This window comes from Bos mutus, chromosome 19 (genome assembly GCF_027580195.1).
Source record: "Bos mutus isolate GX-2022 chromosome 19, NWIPB_WYAK_1.1, whole genome shotgun sequence".
NCBI classification, from domain to species: Eukaryota; Metazoa; Chordata; class Mammalia; order Artiodactyla; family Bovidae; genus Bos; species Bos mutus.
In genome coordinates, this window is record NC_091635.1 from 56,592,637 (window position 1) to 56,605,637 (window position 13,001).

At 39.4% G+C, this 13,001-nt stretch overlaps 1 protein-coding gene and 1 pseudogene across 5 annotated transcripts in view; one reads left to right on the top strand and one right to left on the bottom strand.

Annotated features, from left to right (window-relative positions):
- STXBP4 (syntaxin binding protein 4) overlaps window positions 1-13,001 on the bottom strand; it is a 232,818-nt gene that overhangs the window by 86,110 nt on the left and 133,707 nt on the right. For 3 of the 5 annotated variants that reach the window (XM_070357302.1, XM_070357299.1, XM_070357300.1), the window contains 2 exons: window positions 2,437-2,553; window positions 1,289-1,338 (listed from right to left, as the gene is read on the bottom strand). In XM_070357302.1, the coding sequence (XP_070213403.1) occupies window positions 1,289-1,338; window positions 2,437-2,553 (167 nt within the window). Of the gene's footprint in view, window positions 1-1,288; window positions 1,339-1,608; window positions 1,764-2,436; window positions 2,554-13,001 lie in introns of those variants that run through there. The other 2 variants (XM_070357303.1, XM_070357301.1) reach the window with 2 other exon arrangements.
- LOC138984064 (U6 spliceosomal RNA) lies at window positions 5,848-5,947 on the top strand (annotated as a pseudogene).

Here is a 13,001-nt window from a genome sequence, read left to right on the forward strand (position 1 = left end):
ATTTATACCACTTTTAAAAAATGCAAATTTCACCTGAAAGTCTGATACAATTAAAATGCAAGGTTTTACTTTTACCATTATGTTAAAACTTTTACTTGAAAAGAGACAATTTTAAACTGACAACAAAGGCATCATTACTTATAATCCATCTTCCTAGGCAAGACAGCATTAATTCACAAGGAAAAACTAAGGCATTAATTCTCAAATTCAAATACAGAGCCTTTCTGTGTAGAAGACCAAGGCCAATATCCACTACAGAAGATACAGTGTATTAAAAAGACTGAGCCAAATTTTACTCCTTTAAACTTTAACTTTAACTTTTAAACTCCTTTAACTTTTCAAGCTGTGGTAAAAGCTGCTTAAGGTTGTTTTTTTTTTTTTAAAAAAACTGATATAAAGTTGATTTACAATACTGAATAACTTCCAAGTATAAGGCAAAGTGATTCAGTTATATATATATTAATGTTGCTTTTTAAAGTTACCTTTGTTCCATGAATCTGCAAGAGCAGACTCTGGCTTTTAAAAGGTCATTTTTAATATCAAAACTTTTGAATTATTATTCAAGGCCACAATGAAACCTTGGGTGGTAGAAGTCGGGGTCATGTTTAAACCATAAAAGGAGAATTAATTGCTGAGTATTTTAACATCCTTACTGAAAATAATCATCATGGAATTCACATAATTATCTTACATCATAAGCAGCATATTGCTATTGTTGGTGTTTAGTCACTAAGTTGTGTCCAACTCTTTTGTGACCCCATGGACTGTAGCCTGTCAGGCTCCTCTGTCTACAGGATTCCTCAGGCAAGAATACTGGAGTGGGTTGCTATTTCCTTCTCCAGGGGATCTTCCTGACCCAGGGATCAAACTCGAGTCTTCTGCATTGGTAGGCGGATTCTTTAAAGTCACCAGGGAAGCCCCATAAGCCAGCACCATAAGCAGTGAAATCCGATGATAACAGATAACAATAAAAACATCAGATTTCACTTGAAGAAATATTACAATAAAATCAGTTAAAAGGTATACCAGCATAGGCGATTTTCTAAATTCAAAAATGCTATGTGGAAACCTAAAATACAGTGAATCATCTTTGTTTACTGAACTGCTACTTTCACAGTAAAGGGTGAAGTTTTCCTATGTTTCTTCAAGCACATGTTGCTAGAAGTAGAAGTATATTGCTAGTAGCATCCTGTATAAAAGGGAAAAATTGCTTTGACTATCTCAAGGCTATAAGAGATTTTAGCATTTTAGCCACAAGTATCAGATGAAAGCACTTGAATTTTCTTACCTTAAATTTGACAAAGGTGCAGAATTATCAGAAAATACATCTTGAATAGCCTAGAGACAAACAAAACAGTAAAGGCAATATGTAACTTTGATAGCTTTTTAAAATGTTTTTTCTTGTTTAAATAATATTTATAACCCCTCCACCCATATTATTGGAAAGGTATTTTTGTTATATATAGAAAAATCAGTTACATTAACATACAATTCTCAGAATTATAATACATAGACATATTTCTGTAAGGGTATTTATCAACTCAGAGAAGGCAATGGCACCCCACTCCAGTACTCTTGCCTGGAAAATCCCATGGACGGAGGAGCCTGGTAGGCTGCAGTCCATGGGGTCGCGAAGAGTCCGACACGACTGAGTGACTTCACTTTCATTTTTCACTTTCATGCATTGGAGAAGGAAATGGCAACCCACTCCAGCGTTCTTGCCTGGAGAATCCCAGGGACGGGGGAGCCTGGTAGGTTGCTGTCTATGGGGTCGCACAGAGTTGGACACGACTGAAGTGACTTAGCATAGCATAGCATTTATCAACCAATGTTTACTTAGTATCAAAAGTTTTAAGAAAGTTTTCATTAAAACATAGCATATATTAAGGATCATATAACTCTATCTCAATCATTTCTCTTAATCTGTATGTTAGCTACTCTTTTCATTATCTAAGCAATTTAAAATCTTGAGAGTCCCTTGAACTGCAAGGAGATCCAACCAGTCAATTCTAAAGGAAATCACTCCTGAATATTGACTAGAAGGACTGATGTTGAAGCTGAAACTCCAATACTTTGGCCACCTGATGCGAACAACTGACTCACTGGAAGAGACCCAGAGGCTGGGAAAGACTGAAGGCAGGAGGAGAAGGGGACGACAGAGGATGAGATGGTTGGATGACATCACCGACTCGATGGACATGAGTTTGAGTAAACTCCTGGAGTTGGTTATGGACAGGGAGGCCTGGTGTGCAGCTGTCCATGGGGTCGCAAAGAGTCAGACATGACTGACTGACTAAAGTGAACTGAAGTCAGCATTGCTGTTTTGAGCCCAGGGAAGGTTTCACTAGCCAACAAACACCATGACATTTATCTATATGTCAGTTGTCTACACATTTCTTAAAAATGGACATAAAGCGATGTAACAGGAAAATTTACCTCTACAAAATGGAGAAGCTTTTCAGTGGATGCCTCAAAAGTTTTCCGCGCCATTTCTGATTTTCGCAATTGGCAGTCCAGTACTGTGATTCTCTTTCTTAACTCCTGAACACTTTCCTGGACAGAAATATCAAAAGGGATTTTCTCTTATTGTATATATCTTTTTATTTGGAGGGTCACTTAACTAATTGCAATATTTTTAAAAGTTAAACTGCATAGGGATGCTGAAAATTTTATAATATAAGCTACATATAACTTTACTGACAAAGCTTAACATTGTACCAGCTGTCAGGGTTCCAATTCAGTTTCTTCAGAGCAAGCAATGAAGCAAATTTGAAGTTGAAGGGAACTACATTGATAAATGGCACACAAAGAAAAGTATAAAATTGATTATATATTACTCCTTCCACACAGGAGGGAATAACTACTACTTTATTAGTCTTTTTACAATAAGAAAATATTAATAATAAAGCAGGAAAAGCATACGAATCAATTGCTTTCAGATTTTGGGCAACAGGCAATGAAAGATCGGGATTCTGGAGAGACTGAAAACATGAAAGTTAAGCTCCATGACTGGCCTTTTGTCTAAAGTCTTCAAAACATGGCAGAGGGAAAGAGGGTCTAAAAAGAAGATAGGGTTTTACTGAGCTGAGGAAACAAAAATTGAAATTTAGAGATGGCTAAACCTGTGGGGCATGGTAGAAGATAAGAGGAAGCAACACAAAATAAAAGCTGCGAAACTATACCTAAGTATCTCTTGGTCTTTAGCAGGATTCTAAGCTATGCATATGCACAGCCAGGCATTAAAAGGCTGGTCCACTATGGTGGAATGTAAGCTAAACAGAGGTTCTGAAGTTTACATTTGGCTGTAAGTCATTGGTGTTTGACCAATTAGAGAAGAGAAGCTTATCTGAACACCCTGGATCCTCAATTGAGACCACAGTAAGACCACATCTTAGGAATAGAGCTATGTATGCAGGTCAGGAAGCAACAGTTAGAACTGGACATGGAACAACAGACTGGTTCCAAATAGGAAAAGGAGTATGTCAAGGCTGTAGATTGTCACCCTGCTTATTTAACTTCTATGCAGAGTACATCATGAGAAACGCTGGGTTGGAGGAAGCACAAGCTGGAATCAAGATTGCCGGGAGAAATATCAATAACCTCAGATATGCAGATGACACCACCCGTATGGCAGAAAGTGAAGAGGAACTAAAAAGCCTCTTGATGAAAGTGAAAGTGGAGAGTGGAAAAAGTTGGCTTAAAGCTCAACATTCAAAAAACGAAGACCATGGCATCTGGTCCCATCACTTCATAGGAAATAGATGGGGAAACAGGTGAAACAGTGTCAGACTTTATTTTTTTGGGCTCCAAAATCACTGCAGATGGTGACTGCAGCCATGAAAGTAAAAGATGCTTACTCCTTGGAAGGAAAGTTATGACCAACCTAGATAGCATATTCAAAAGCAGAGACATTACTTTGCCAACAAAGGTTCGTCTAGTCAAGGCTGTGGTTTTTCCTGTGGCCATGTATAGATGTGAGAGTTGGACTGTGAAGAAGGCTGAGCACCGAAGAATTGATGCTTTTGAACTGTGGTGTTGGAGAAGACTCTTGAGAGTCCCTTGGACTGCAAGGAGATCCAAGCAGTCCATTCTGAAGGAGATCAGCCCTGGGATTTCTTTGGAAGGAATGATGCTAAAGCTGAAACTCCAGTACTTTGGCCACCTCATGCGAAGAGTTGACTCATTGGAAAAGACACTGATGCTGGGAGGGATTGGGGGCAAGAGGAGAAGGGGCCGACAGAGGATGAGATGGCTGGATGGCATCACTGACTCGATGGACGTGAGTCTCAGTGAACTTCGGGAGTTGGTGATGAACAGGGAGGCCTGGCGAGCTGCAATTCATGGGGTCGCAAAGAGTCGGACACGACTGAGTGACTGAACTGAACTGAACTGAACCCTAAAGTGGCTTTCCATGTGGGGCTAGGGGTAAGGAATCTGCCTGCCAGTACAAGAGGTACAAGGGATGTGGGTTTGATCCCTGGGTTGGAAGATCCCCTGGAGTAGGGAATGGCAACCCACTCCAGTATTCTTGCCTGGAAAATTCATGGACAGAGGACCACGGCAGGCCACACTCCATGGGGCTGCAAAGAGTTGGACTGTGACTGAGCACACACATATAACTCTATTGATTGTTACAGTAAAACACATTTTAGTTAGCTTATGGTGGCTTTTTTGGACAACATGGCTTACCAGATGCTGACAGAAACCCCTGTTAGTGTGGCATAATCCAACATGCTGAAGATACACATACATATTTAATGTAGCATGACCCAATTTGAAGCTGAGCTGGCGGAGAAGTAAAAGAATGCCGTGAACAGTAAAGGAATTTCATGAAGACGTGCAACAGCATTGCTGCCTGAACCCACTGAAGTGAGAGTACAGTGGAGCACAACTTTATCTCAGGGTATTTGCTGATTCTTGGTGGCCTCTAGTTTGGGGTTTCATCAGGCACAAACAGGAGAACTTTAATGGGTAAATTAGGGAGAAACAAACCTCTTGATTTTGGCTCTGGTGAATGGTAGACCCCAGTGCACCACTCACGCAGGTTAGAGATCAGGATTTATATTACTTATGTGGTCTGTACATTCATAAGCTGAAAATTTAGTTTAAATTTTACCTGACTGGTAAAAGCAAACACAAACTTTCTTTAGTGGGTTAATTTCTAAATTCAGATATCAAAGAATTCCTACATTTAATGTATCAAAAGATGATGGCCTCAGTAAATAAGCTACTATGGATAAAAAGTCAGCTGAAGGACACAAATTATAGGATCAGACCTACAGAGATTGGAGATACTGAAGTGACTGAATACAGAATATAGTTAGAGTTGGACTATAAAGAAAGCTGAGCACAGAAGAATTGATGCTTTTGAACTGTGGTGTTGGAGAAGACTCTTGAGAGTCCCTTGGACAGCAAGGAGATCCAACCAGTCCATCCTAATGGAAATCAATCCTGGATGTTCATTGGAAGGACTGATACTAAAGCTGAAACTCCAATATTTTTGTCCACCTGATGCGAAGAGCTGACTCATTTGAAAAGACCCTGATGTTGGGAAAGACTGAAGGCAGGAAGAGAAGGGGACGACAGAGGATGAGATGGTTGGATGGCATCACCGACTCAATGGACATGAGTTTGGGTAAACTCTGGGAGTTGGTGATGGACAGGGAGGCCTGGTGTGCTGCAGTTCATGGGGTCACAAAGAATCAGATGCAACTGAGCGACTGGACTGAACTAATGTTCAATATGCTTTAAAAACTAAGAAAGAATTTAATGCATAATAAAGAGACAAGATACTATCTAAATAGATCCAGATGAAGTAAAAAAATCAAACTTAGAAATAAAAATGCAGTGCTTACTTAGCACATATACTAAAATTGGAACGATACAGAGATTAGCATGGCCCCTGCACAAGAATGATACACAAATTTATGAAGCATTTCATATTTTTCACTCTTGGATATAAATCACAGCAAGATCCTCTTTGACTCACCTCCTAGAGTAATGGAAATAAAACAAATGGGACCTAATTAAACTTAAAAAGCTTTTGCATAGCAAAGGAAATAATAAACAAGATTAAAAGACAAGCCTCAGAATGGGAGAAAATAATTGCAAACAAAGCTACTGACATAGGATTAATCTCCAAAATACATAAGTAGCTCATATAGCTCAATATCAGAAAAATAAACAATCAATCAAAAAACAGACAAGAGGCCTAAGCAGACACTTCTCCAAAGAAGACATACAGATGGCCAATAAACACATGAAAAGATGCTCAACACTGCACATTATTAGAGAAATGCAAAACAAAAATAAAATATCACTTCACACCAATCAGAGTCATCATCAGTTCAGTTGCTCAGTGGTGTCCGACTCTTTGTGATCCCATGGACCGCAGCATGCCTGGCCTCCCTGTCCATCACCAATTCCCAGCGCTTACTCAAACTCATGTTCATCTAATCGGTGATGTCATCCAGCCATCTCATCCTCTGTCGTCCCCTTCTCCTCCTGCCCTCAATCTTTTCTAGCATCACAGTCTTTTCAAATGATTTAGCTCTTCGCATCAGGTAGCCAAAGTATTAGAGCTTCAGCTTCAGCATCACTCCTTCCAGTGAATATTCAGGACTGATTTCCTTTAGGATGGACTGGTTGGATCTCCTTGCAGTCCAAGGGACTCTCAAGAGTCTTCTCCCAACACCACAGTTCAAAAGCATCAATTCTTTGGCTCTCAGCTTTCTGTATAGGTCAACTCTCACATCCATACATGACTACTGGAAAAACCATAGCTTGGACTGGACAGACCTTTGTTGGCAAATGTCTCTGCTTTTTAATATGCTATCTAGGTTGGTCATAGCTTTTCTTCCAAGGAGCAAGCAGTGTCTTTTAATCAGAATAGCCATCAACAAAAAAATTACAAATAATAAATACTGGAAGTGATGTGGAGAAAAGGGAACCCTATTACACTCTTGGTGGGAATTTAAATTGAAATGGCCACTATGGAGAATAGTATGGAGATTTAACAAACTAGGAATAAAATTACCATACAACCCACCAATCCCATGACTGAGCATAAATCCTGAGAAAACTACAATTCAAAAACACATGCACTCCAATGTTAACTGCAGCACTATTGACAATAGCCAGGACACGGAAGCAACGTAGATGTCCATCAACAGAAAAATGGGTAAAGAAGTTGTATGTATGTATATATATAAATACATGGACATATATATAGACACATACAATGGAATACTACTCGGCCATAAAAAGGAATGAATTTGAGTCAGCTATAGTGAGGTTGATGAACCTAGAGCCTGTTATACAGTTTGAAGTCACAAAAAGAAAAGCAAATATCGTATATTAACATATGCATGTGGAATCTAGAAAAATGGTACTGAAGAACACGTTTAGAGAGGAGAAATGGAGGCAGACGCAGGGAATGGCCTGGTGCACACAGCAGGGGAAGGAGCGGGCAGTGTGAGCTGAGTGCGCAGCACTGACACGTGTGCACCGTCAGGTGTGACGGACAAGCAGCAGGACGTGGCTGTACAGCACAGGGAGCCAGCCCGGTGCTCTGCGACGACCCACAGGGTGGAACGGTGCGGGAAGGAGGCTTAGGAGGGAAGGACACATGCACAACTGTGGCTGATTTGTGCTAATGCACGGTAGAGACCACCATGGCATTGTAAAGCAAGTATCCTTCAATTTAAAAAAAGGCAGTAATAACTAGAAACTCAGTTAATGTGTTTGCTGTCCAGCACCTTAAGATAAGTTGAAAAGAGAACAGGTGAACTGGAAGACAGAGGTAAATAAATGTATAATAGAGCAGAAAAATAAAAATGGAAAATATGAAAAGAGAAGAGGTAAGGAAAAAGTAACCAGAAGATCTATCATATATCCAATATAAATTACATAGGAGAGACAAGAAATAATTAAAGAGAAATAGGTCAGGATAACAGCTTAAGGTTTTGCAGAAACAGTGAAAGACACTGTTACTCAGATCAGGAAACTCATTCCTTGAATCTCAAGCATACAAATAAAGATAGCTCAATACATGGCTGACCATAGTCAAACTTGTGACCACTTAAGATAAAATCACCTAAAAAGAAACAACACACTGCAAACAAATAACAGACTGAAATCTGATATCACAACCATGGAGCAAAAACATTAAAGAAACTCAGTGCCAGTTTAACACCCTAAATGCTACACTTCAAGAACAAGAATTAATGAATATGTTTCCAGACAAACAAAAATAAATTTCATTACAACAGATCCTATCTTTGAAAGATGAATTTCTAAATGCTGTACTTCAGGAAAAAAGAAAGCAATTCAAGCAAAAAGTTCTGAAATGCAAGAATGTTGAAAAAAGAAAATGATAAACATGGAGGTCAATCTAAACAAAGATTGACAGCACAAAAGAAGTTGTAATAATATCTAATTTATGATGTTAAAAGTCAAGAAATAACTAAAATAATTACAAAATATTAAATAGAAAGAGACTTGGATTTGTAGTAAAGTTCTTACAGTATTTAGAAGTAGACTGATAGTGATTAGTTTTATAATTTAAGTTAAAATAGAAAGCTACCATTGCTATTACAAGATAATCATTACAATTAGAAACAAGTGTCTAACTTCTAAACTAGCATGAAAATTAAAGTTGCTTAGTTGTGTCCGACTCTTTGAGACCCCATGGACTGCAGCCTGCTGTGCTCCTCTGTCCGTGGAATTCTCCAGGCCAGAATATTGGAATGGGTAGCCATTCCCTTCTCCAGGGGATCTTCCCAAGCCAGGGATTGAACCCTGGTCTCCCACATTGCAGGTGGATTCTTTACCATCTGAGCCACCTGAAAGTGAAAGCAGCGCAGTAAAATAAACGGGAGTGGGGGAACACAGGAAAAATCTGACCCAATCCAAACAAAAGGGGCGAGAGGGAGGTAAGACACGACAAACAACTAGAAAACATGGGACAGATAAAACGCAGAAAATAAAAGGGCAGAAATTAAGCCAAGTACATTAGTGAGTAAGAATGTAAATGGAAAGATCTTTCCAATTAAAGGTCAAAAACTAGTAAAATGGGAAAAAAATCCAATTACCTGTTGTTTACCATAGACAAAATTAAAATATTAAGGACAGGGACTTCCTTGTGGTCCAATGGTTAAAATCCGCCTTGCAATGCAGGAGGCGCAGGTTTGCTCCCTTGGAGAACTAAGATCCCATATACTATGCAGTAAGTAAGCCCGTGCTCCGCAACTAAAAGCCTGTATGCTGCAATTACTGAAGCCCCTGTGCCGTAACTACTGAGCCCGTGTGCCACAGCTACAGAGTGCATGCGCCGCAATGAAGGTCCTGCACGACACAACTAGGACCTGATGTAGCCAGTCTAATAAATAGATCATATAAGGCCTAACAGAGTTTTGCCAAGAGAACACACTGGTCATAGCAAACACCTTCTTCCAACAACACAAGAAGACTCTACACATGGACATCACCAGATGGTCAACACCGAAATCAGATTGATTACATTCTTTGCAGCCAAAGATGGAGAAGCTCTATACAGTCAGAAAAATAAGACCGGGAGCCGACTGTGGCTCAGATCATGAACCCCTTAGTCAAATTCAGGCTTAAACTGAAGAAAGTAGGGAAAACCAGTAGAACTTTCAAGTGTGACCTAAATCAAACCCTTTACGATTATACTGTGGAAGTGAGAAATAGGTTCAAGGGATTATATCTGATAGGGTGTCTGAAGAACTATGGATGAAGTTTCATGACAGTGTACAGGAGGCAGGGCTCAAGACCATGTTAAGAAAAAGAAATGCAAAAAAGCAAAATGGTTGTCTGAGGAGGCCTTACAAATAGCTGTGAAAAGAAGAGAAGCCAAAAGCAAAGGAGAAAAGGAAAGATATACCCGTTTGAATGCAGAGTTCCAAAGAATAGCAAGGAGAGATAAGAAAGCCTTCCTCAGTGATCATTGCAAAGAAACAGAGGAAAACAATACAATGGGAAAGACTAGAGATCTCTTCAAGAAAATTAGAGATACCAAGGGAACATTTCATGCAAAGATGGGCTCAATAAAGGACAGAATGGTATGGACCTAACAGAAACAGATGAGATTCAGAAGAGGTGGCAAGAATACACAGAAGAACTGTACAAAAAAGACCTTCACAACCCAGATAATCACAATGGTGTGATCACTTACCTAGAGCCAGACATACTGGAATGTGAAGTCATGTGGGCCTTAGGAAGCATCACTACGAACAAAAGTAGTGGAGGTGATGGAATTCCAGTTGAGCTATTTCAAATCCTAAAAGATGATGCTATGAAAGTGCTGCATTTAATATGCCAGCAAATTTGGAAAACTCAGCAGTGGCCACCAGACTGGAAAAGGTCAGTTTTCATTACAATTCCAAAGAAAGGGAATGCCAAAGAATGTTGAAACTACCACACAATTGCACTCATCTCACACGCTAGCAAAGTAATGCTCAAAATTCTCCAAGCCAGGCTTCAACAGTACGTGAACCGTGAACTTCCATTTGTTCAAGCTGGATTTAGAAGAGGCAGAGGAACCAGAGATCAAATTGCCAACATCCACTGGATCACCGAAAAACCAAGCGAGTTCCAGAAAAACATCTGCTCCTGCTTTATTGACTATATTGAAGCCTTTGACTGTGTGGATCACAACAGACTGTGGAAAATTCTTCAAGAAATGGGTATACCAGACCACCTGACCTGCCTCCTGAGAAATCTGTATGCAGGTCTGGAAGCAACAGTTAGAATGGAATGACAGACTGGTTCTAAATCGGGAAAGGAGTACGTCAAGACTGTATATTGTCATCCTTCTTATTTAACTTATATGCAGAGTACATCATGAGAAATGGTGGGCTGGAAGAAGCACAAGTGGAATTAAGATTTCCGAGAGAAATATCAATAACCTCAGATATGCAGATGACACCACCCTTATGGCAGAAAGTGAAAAAGAACTAAAGAGCCTCTTGATGAAAGTGAAAGTGGAGAGTGAAAAAGTTGGCTTAAAGCTCAACATTCAGAAATCTAAGATCATGGCATCTGGTTCCATCAACTTCATGGGAAATAGATGGGGAAACAGTAGAAACAGTGGCTGACTTTATTTTTCTGGGCTCCAAAATCACTGCAGATGGTGACTGCAGCCATGAAATTAAAAGATACTTACTCCTTGAACGGAAAGTTATGACCATCCTAGACAGCATATTAAAAAGCAGAGATGTTACTTTGCCAACAAAGGTCCATCTAGTCAAGACCATGGTTTTTTCAGTAGTCATGTATGGATATGAGAGTTGGACTATAAAGAAAGCTGAGCGCCAAAGAATTGATGCTTTTGAACTGTGGTGTTGGAGAAGACTCTTGAGAGTCCCTTGGACTGCAAGGAGACCAGTGCATCCTAAAGGAGATCAGTCCTGGGTGTTCATTGGAAGGACTGATGTCGAAGCTGAAACTCCAATACTTTGGCCACCTGATGAGAAGAGCTGACTCATTTGAAAAGACTGTGATGCTGGGAAAGATTGAGGGCAGGAGGAGAAGGGGACAAGAGAGGATAAGATGGTTGGATGGCATCACTGACTCGATGGACATGGGTTTGGGTAGACTCCGGGAGTTGGTAATGGACAGGGAGGCCTGGCGTGCTGCAGTCCATGGGGTCGCCAAGAGTCAGACACGACTGAGCAACTGAACTGAACTGAACTCATAATCTGAGTCTAAAATACAGGCAGAATTAAAAAAAAAAAAACCTGAAAATCATAAAAAAAAAAATACAGATAAAAGATCAAAGGATTATGTAGCCACCACACATGTAAAGAAAAAGAACTAGACAGGGTCATCAGATGAAGATTTAGAGTAAAAGAGGCTTTTGAATGAAAGGGGCTGGGATAGTTTATCATTCATTTAGAAAAAGAAAGAAAGAATGAAATGGACCCCTATCTCATACAATGACATAAAACCATGAAAGAAGGATCAAATTTTAAAAACTTTTAGAGACAAATACAGAAACATTTTTGAGAATGGAGGGACTTCTAGAAAGACACATGAAGGAAAAGATCGATTAATTGGATTATATGAAAATAACAGCTGTTCATTTCACTTTAGGGTGCAAAGGCAAGCATAAATTCAGGAGAAGAGTTTTACAACATCAAAAATAAAAACATTTCACATAGAAACAAAATTGCCTCATAAATGCATAAATATTAGCTCAACTGGCTATCTGGGACAAGAGGCAAAGCCCTGGTTTACTGCATTTCGTGGTGTAAATAATCTTACATGGCTCATTTCAAGCTAATCACCTGATGTCACTGAACACTGAGTTAAGATCAGTTTAAATACTTTCAAACACAATTGGCATTGCCTAATTGTAATTAGTAAAGCTGATCATACAATCATCACTCAACCTACCAATTCCACTCTAGTATGAACAAAAGAGAACTGCTACACATGTGGAGTAGGATATACATACAAAACTTTTTAGCAACACTGTTCATAAAAGAAGAAAATGAACAGTTGTACTGTCTATCAAATATAGTATGGACAAATATACTGTAATATATCCACTCAATGGAATACAAAAAAGGCAATGAAAAGACATGAACTAGCTATAAACTTCAAATAAATAAATCACAAATACAAAATTTTGAGTGAAAAAAACACAAGTCGGAATAATAAAAGTAATATGTTTTCTATTCATATAAAGTTGACAAACAGGCAAAATTCAACAATACATTGTTAAGGGATATGTGCATGCATGCTTAAGTGCTCAGTCATGTCCAACTCTTTGTAACCCCATGGACTGTATCACCAGGCTCCTCTGTCCATGGAATTCCCCAGGCAAGAATCCTGGAGTGGGTAGCCATTCTCTTCTGCTGGGAATCTTTCGTACCCAGGGATCAAACTCAGGTCTCCTGCATTGTGGGTGGATTCCTTATTGTCTGAGCCACCAGTGAAGACTAAGGGATATATATATACAGGTAGTAAAATAATCA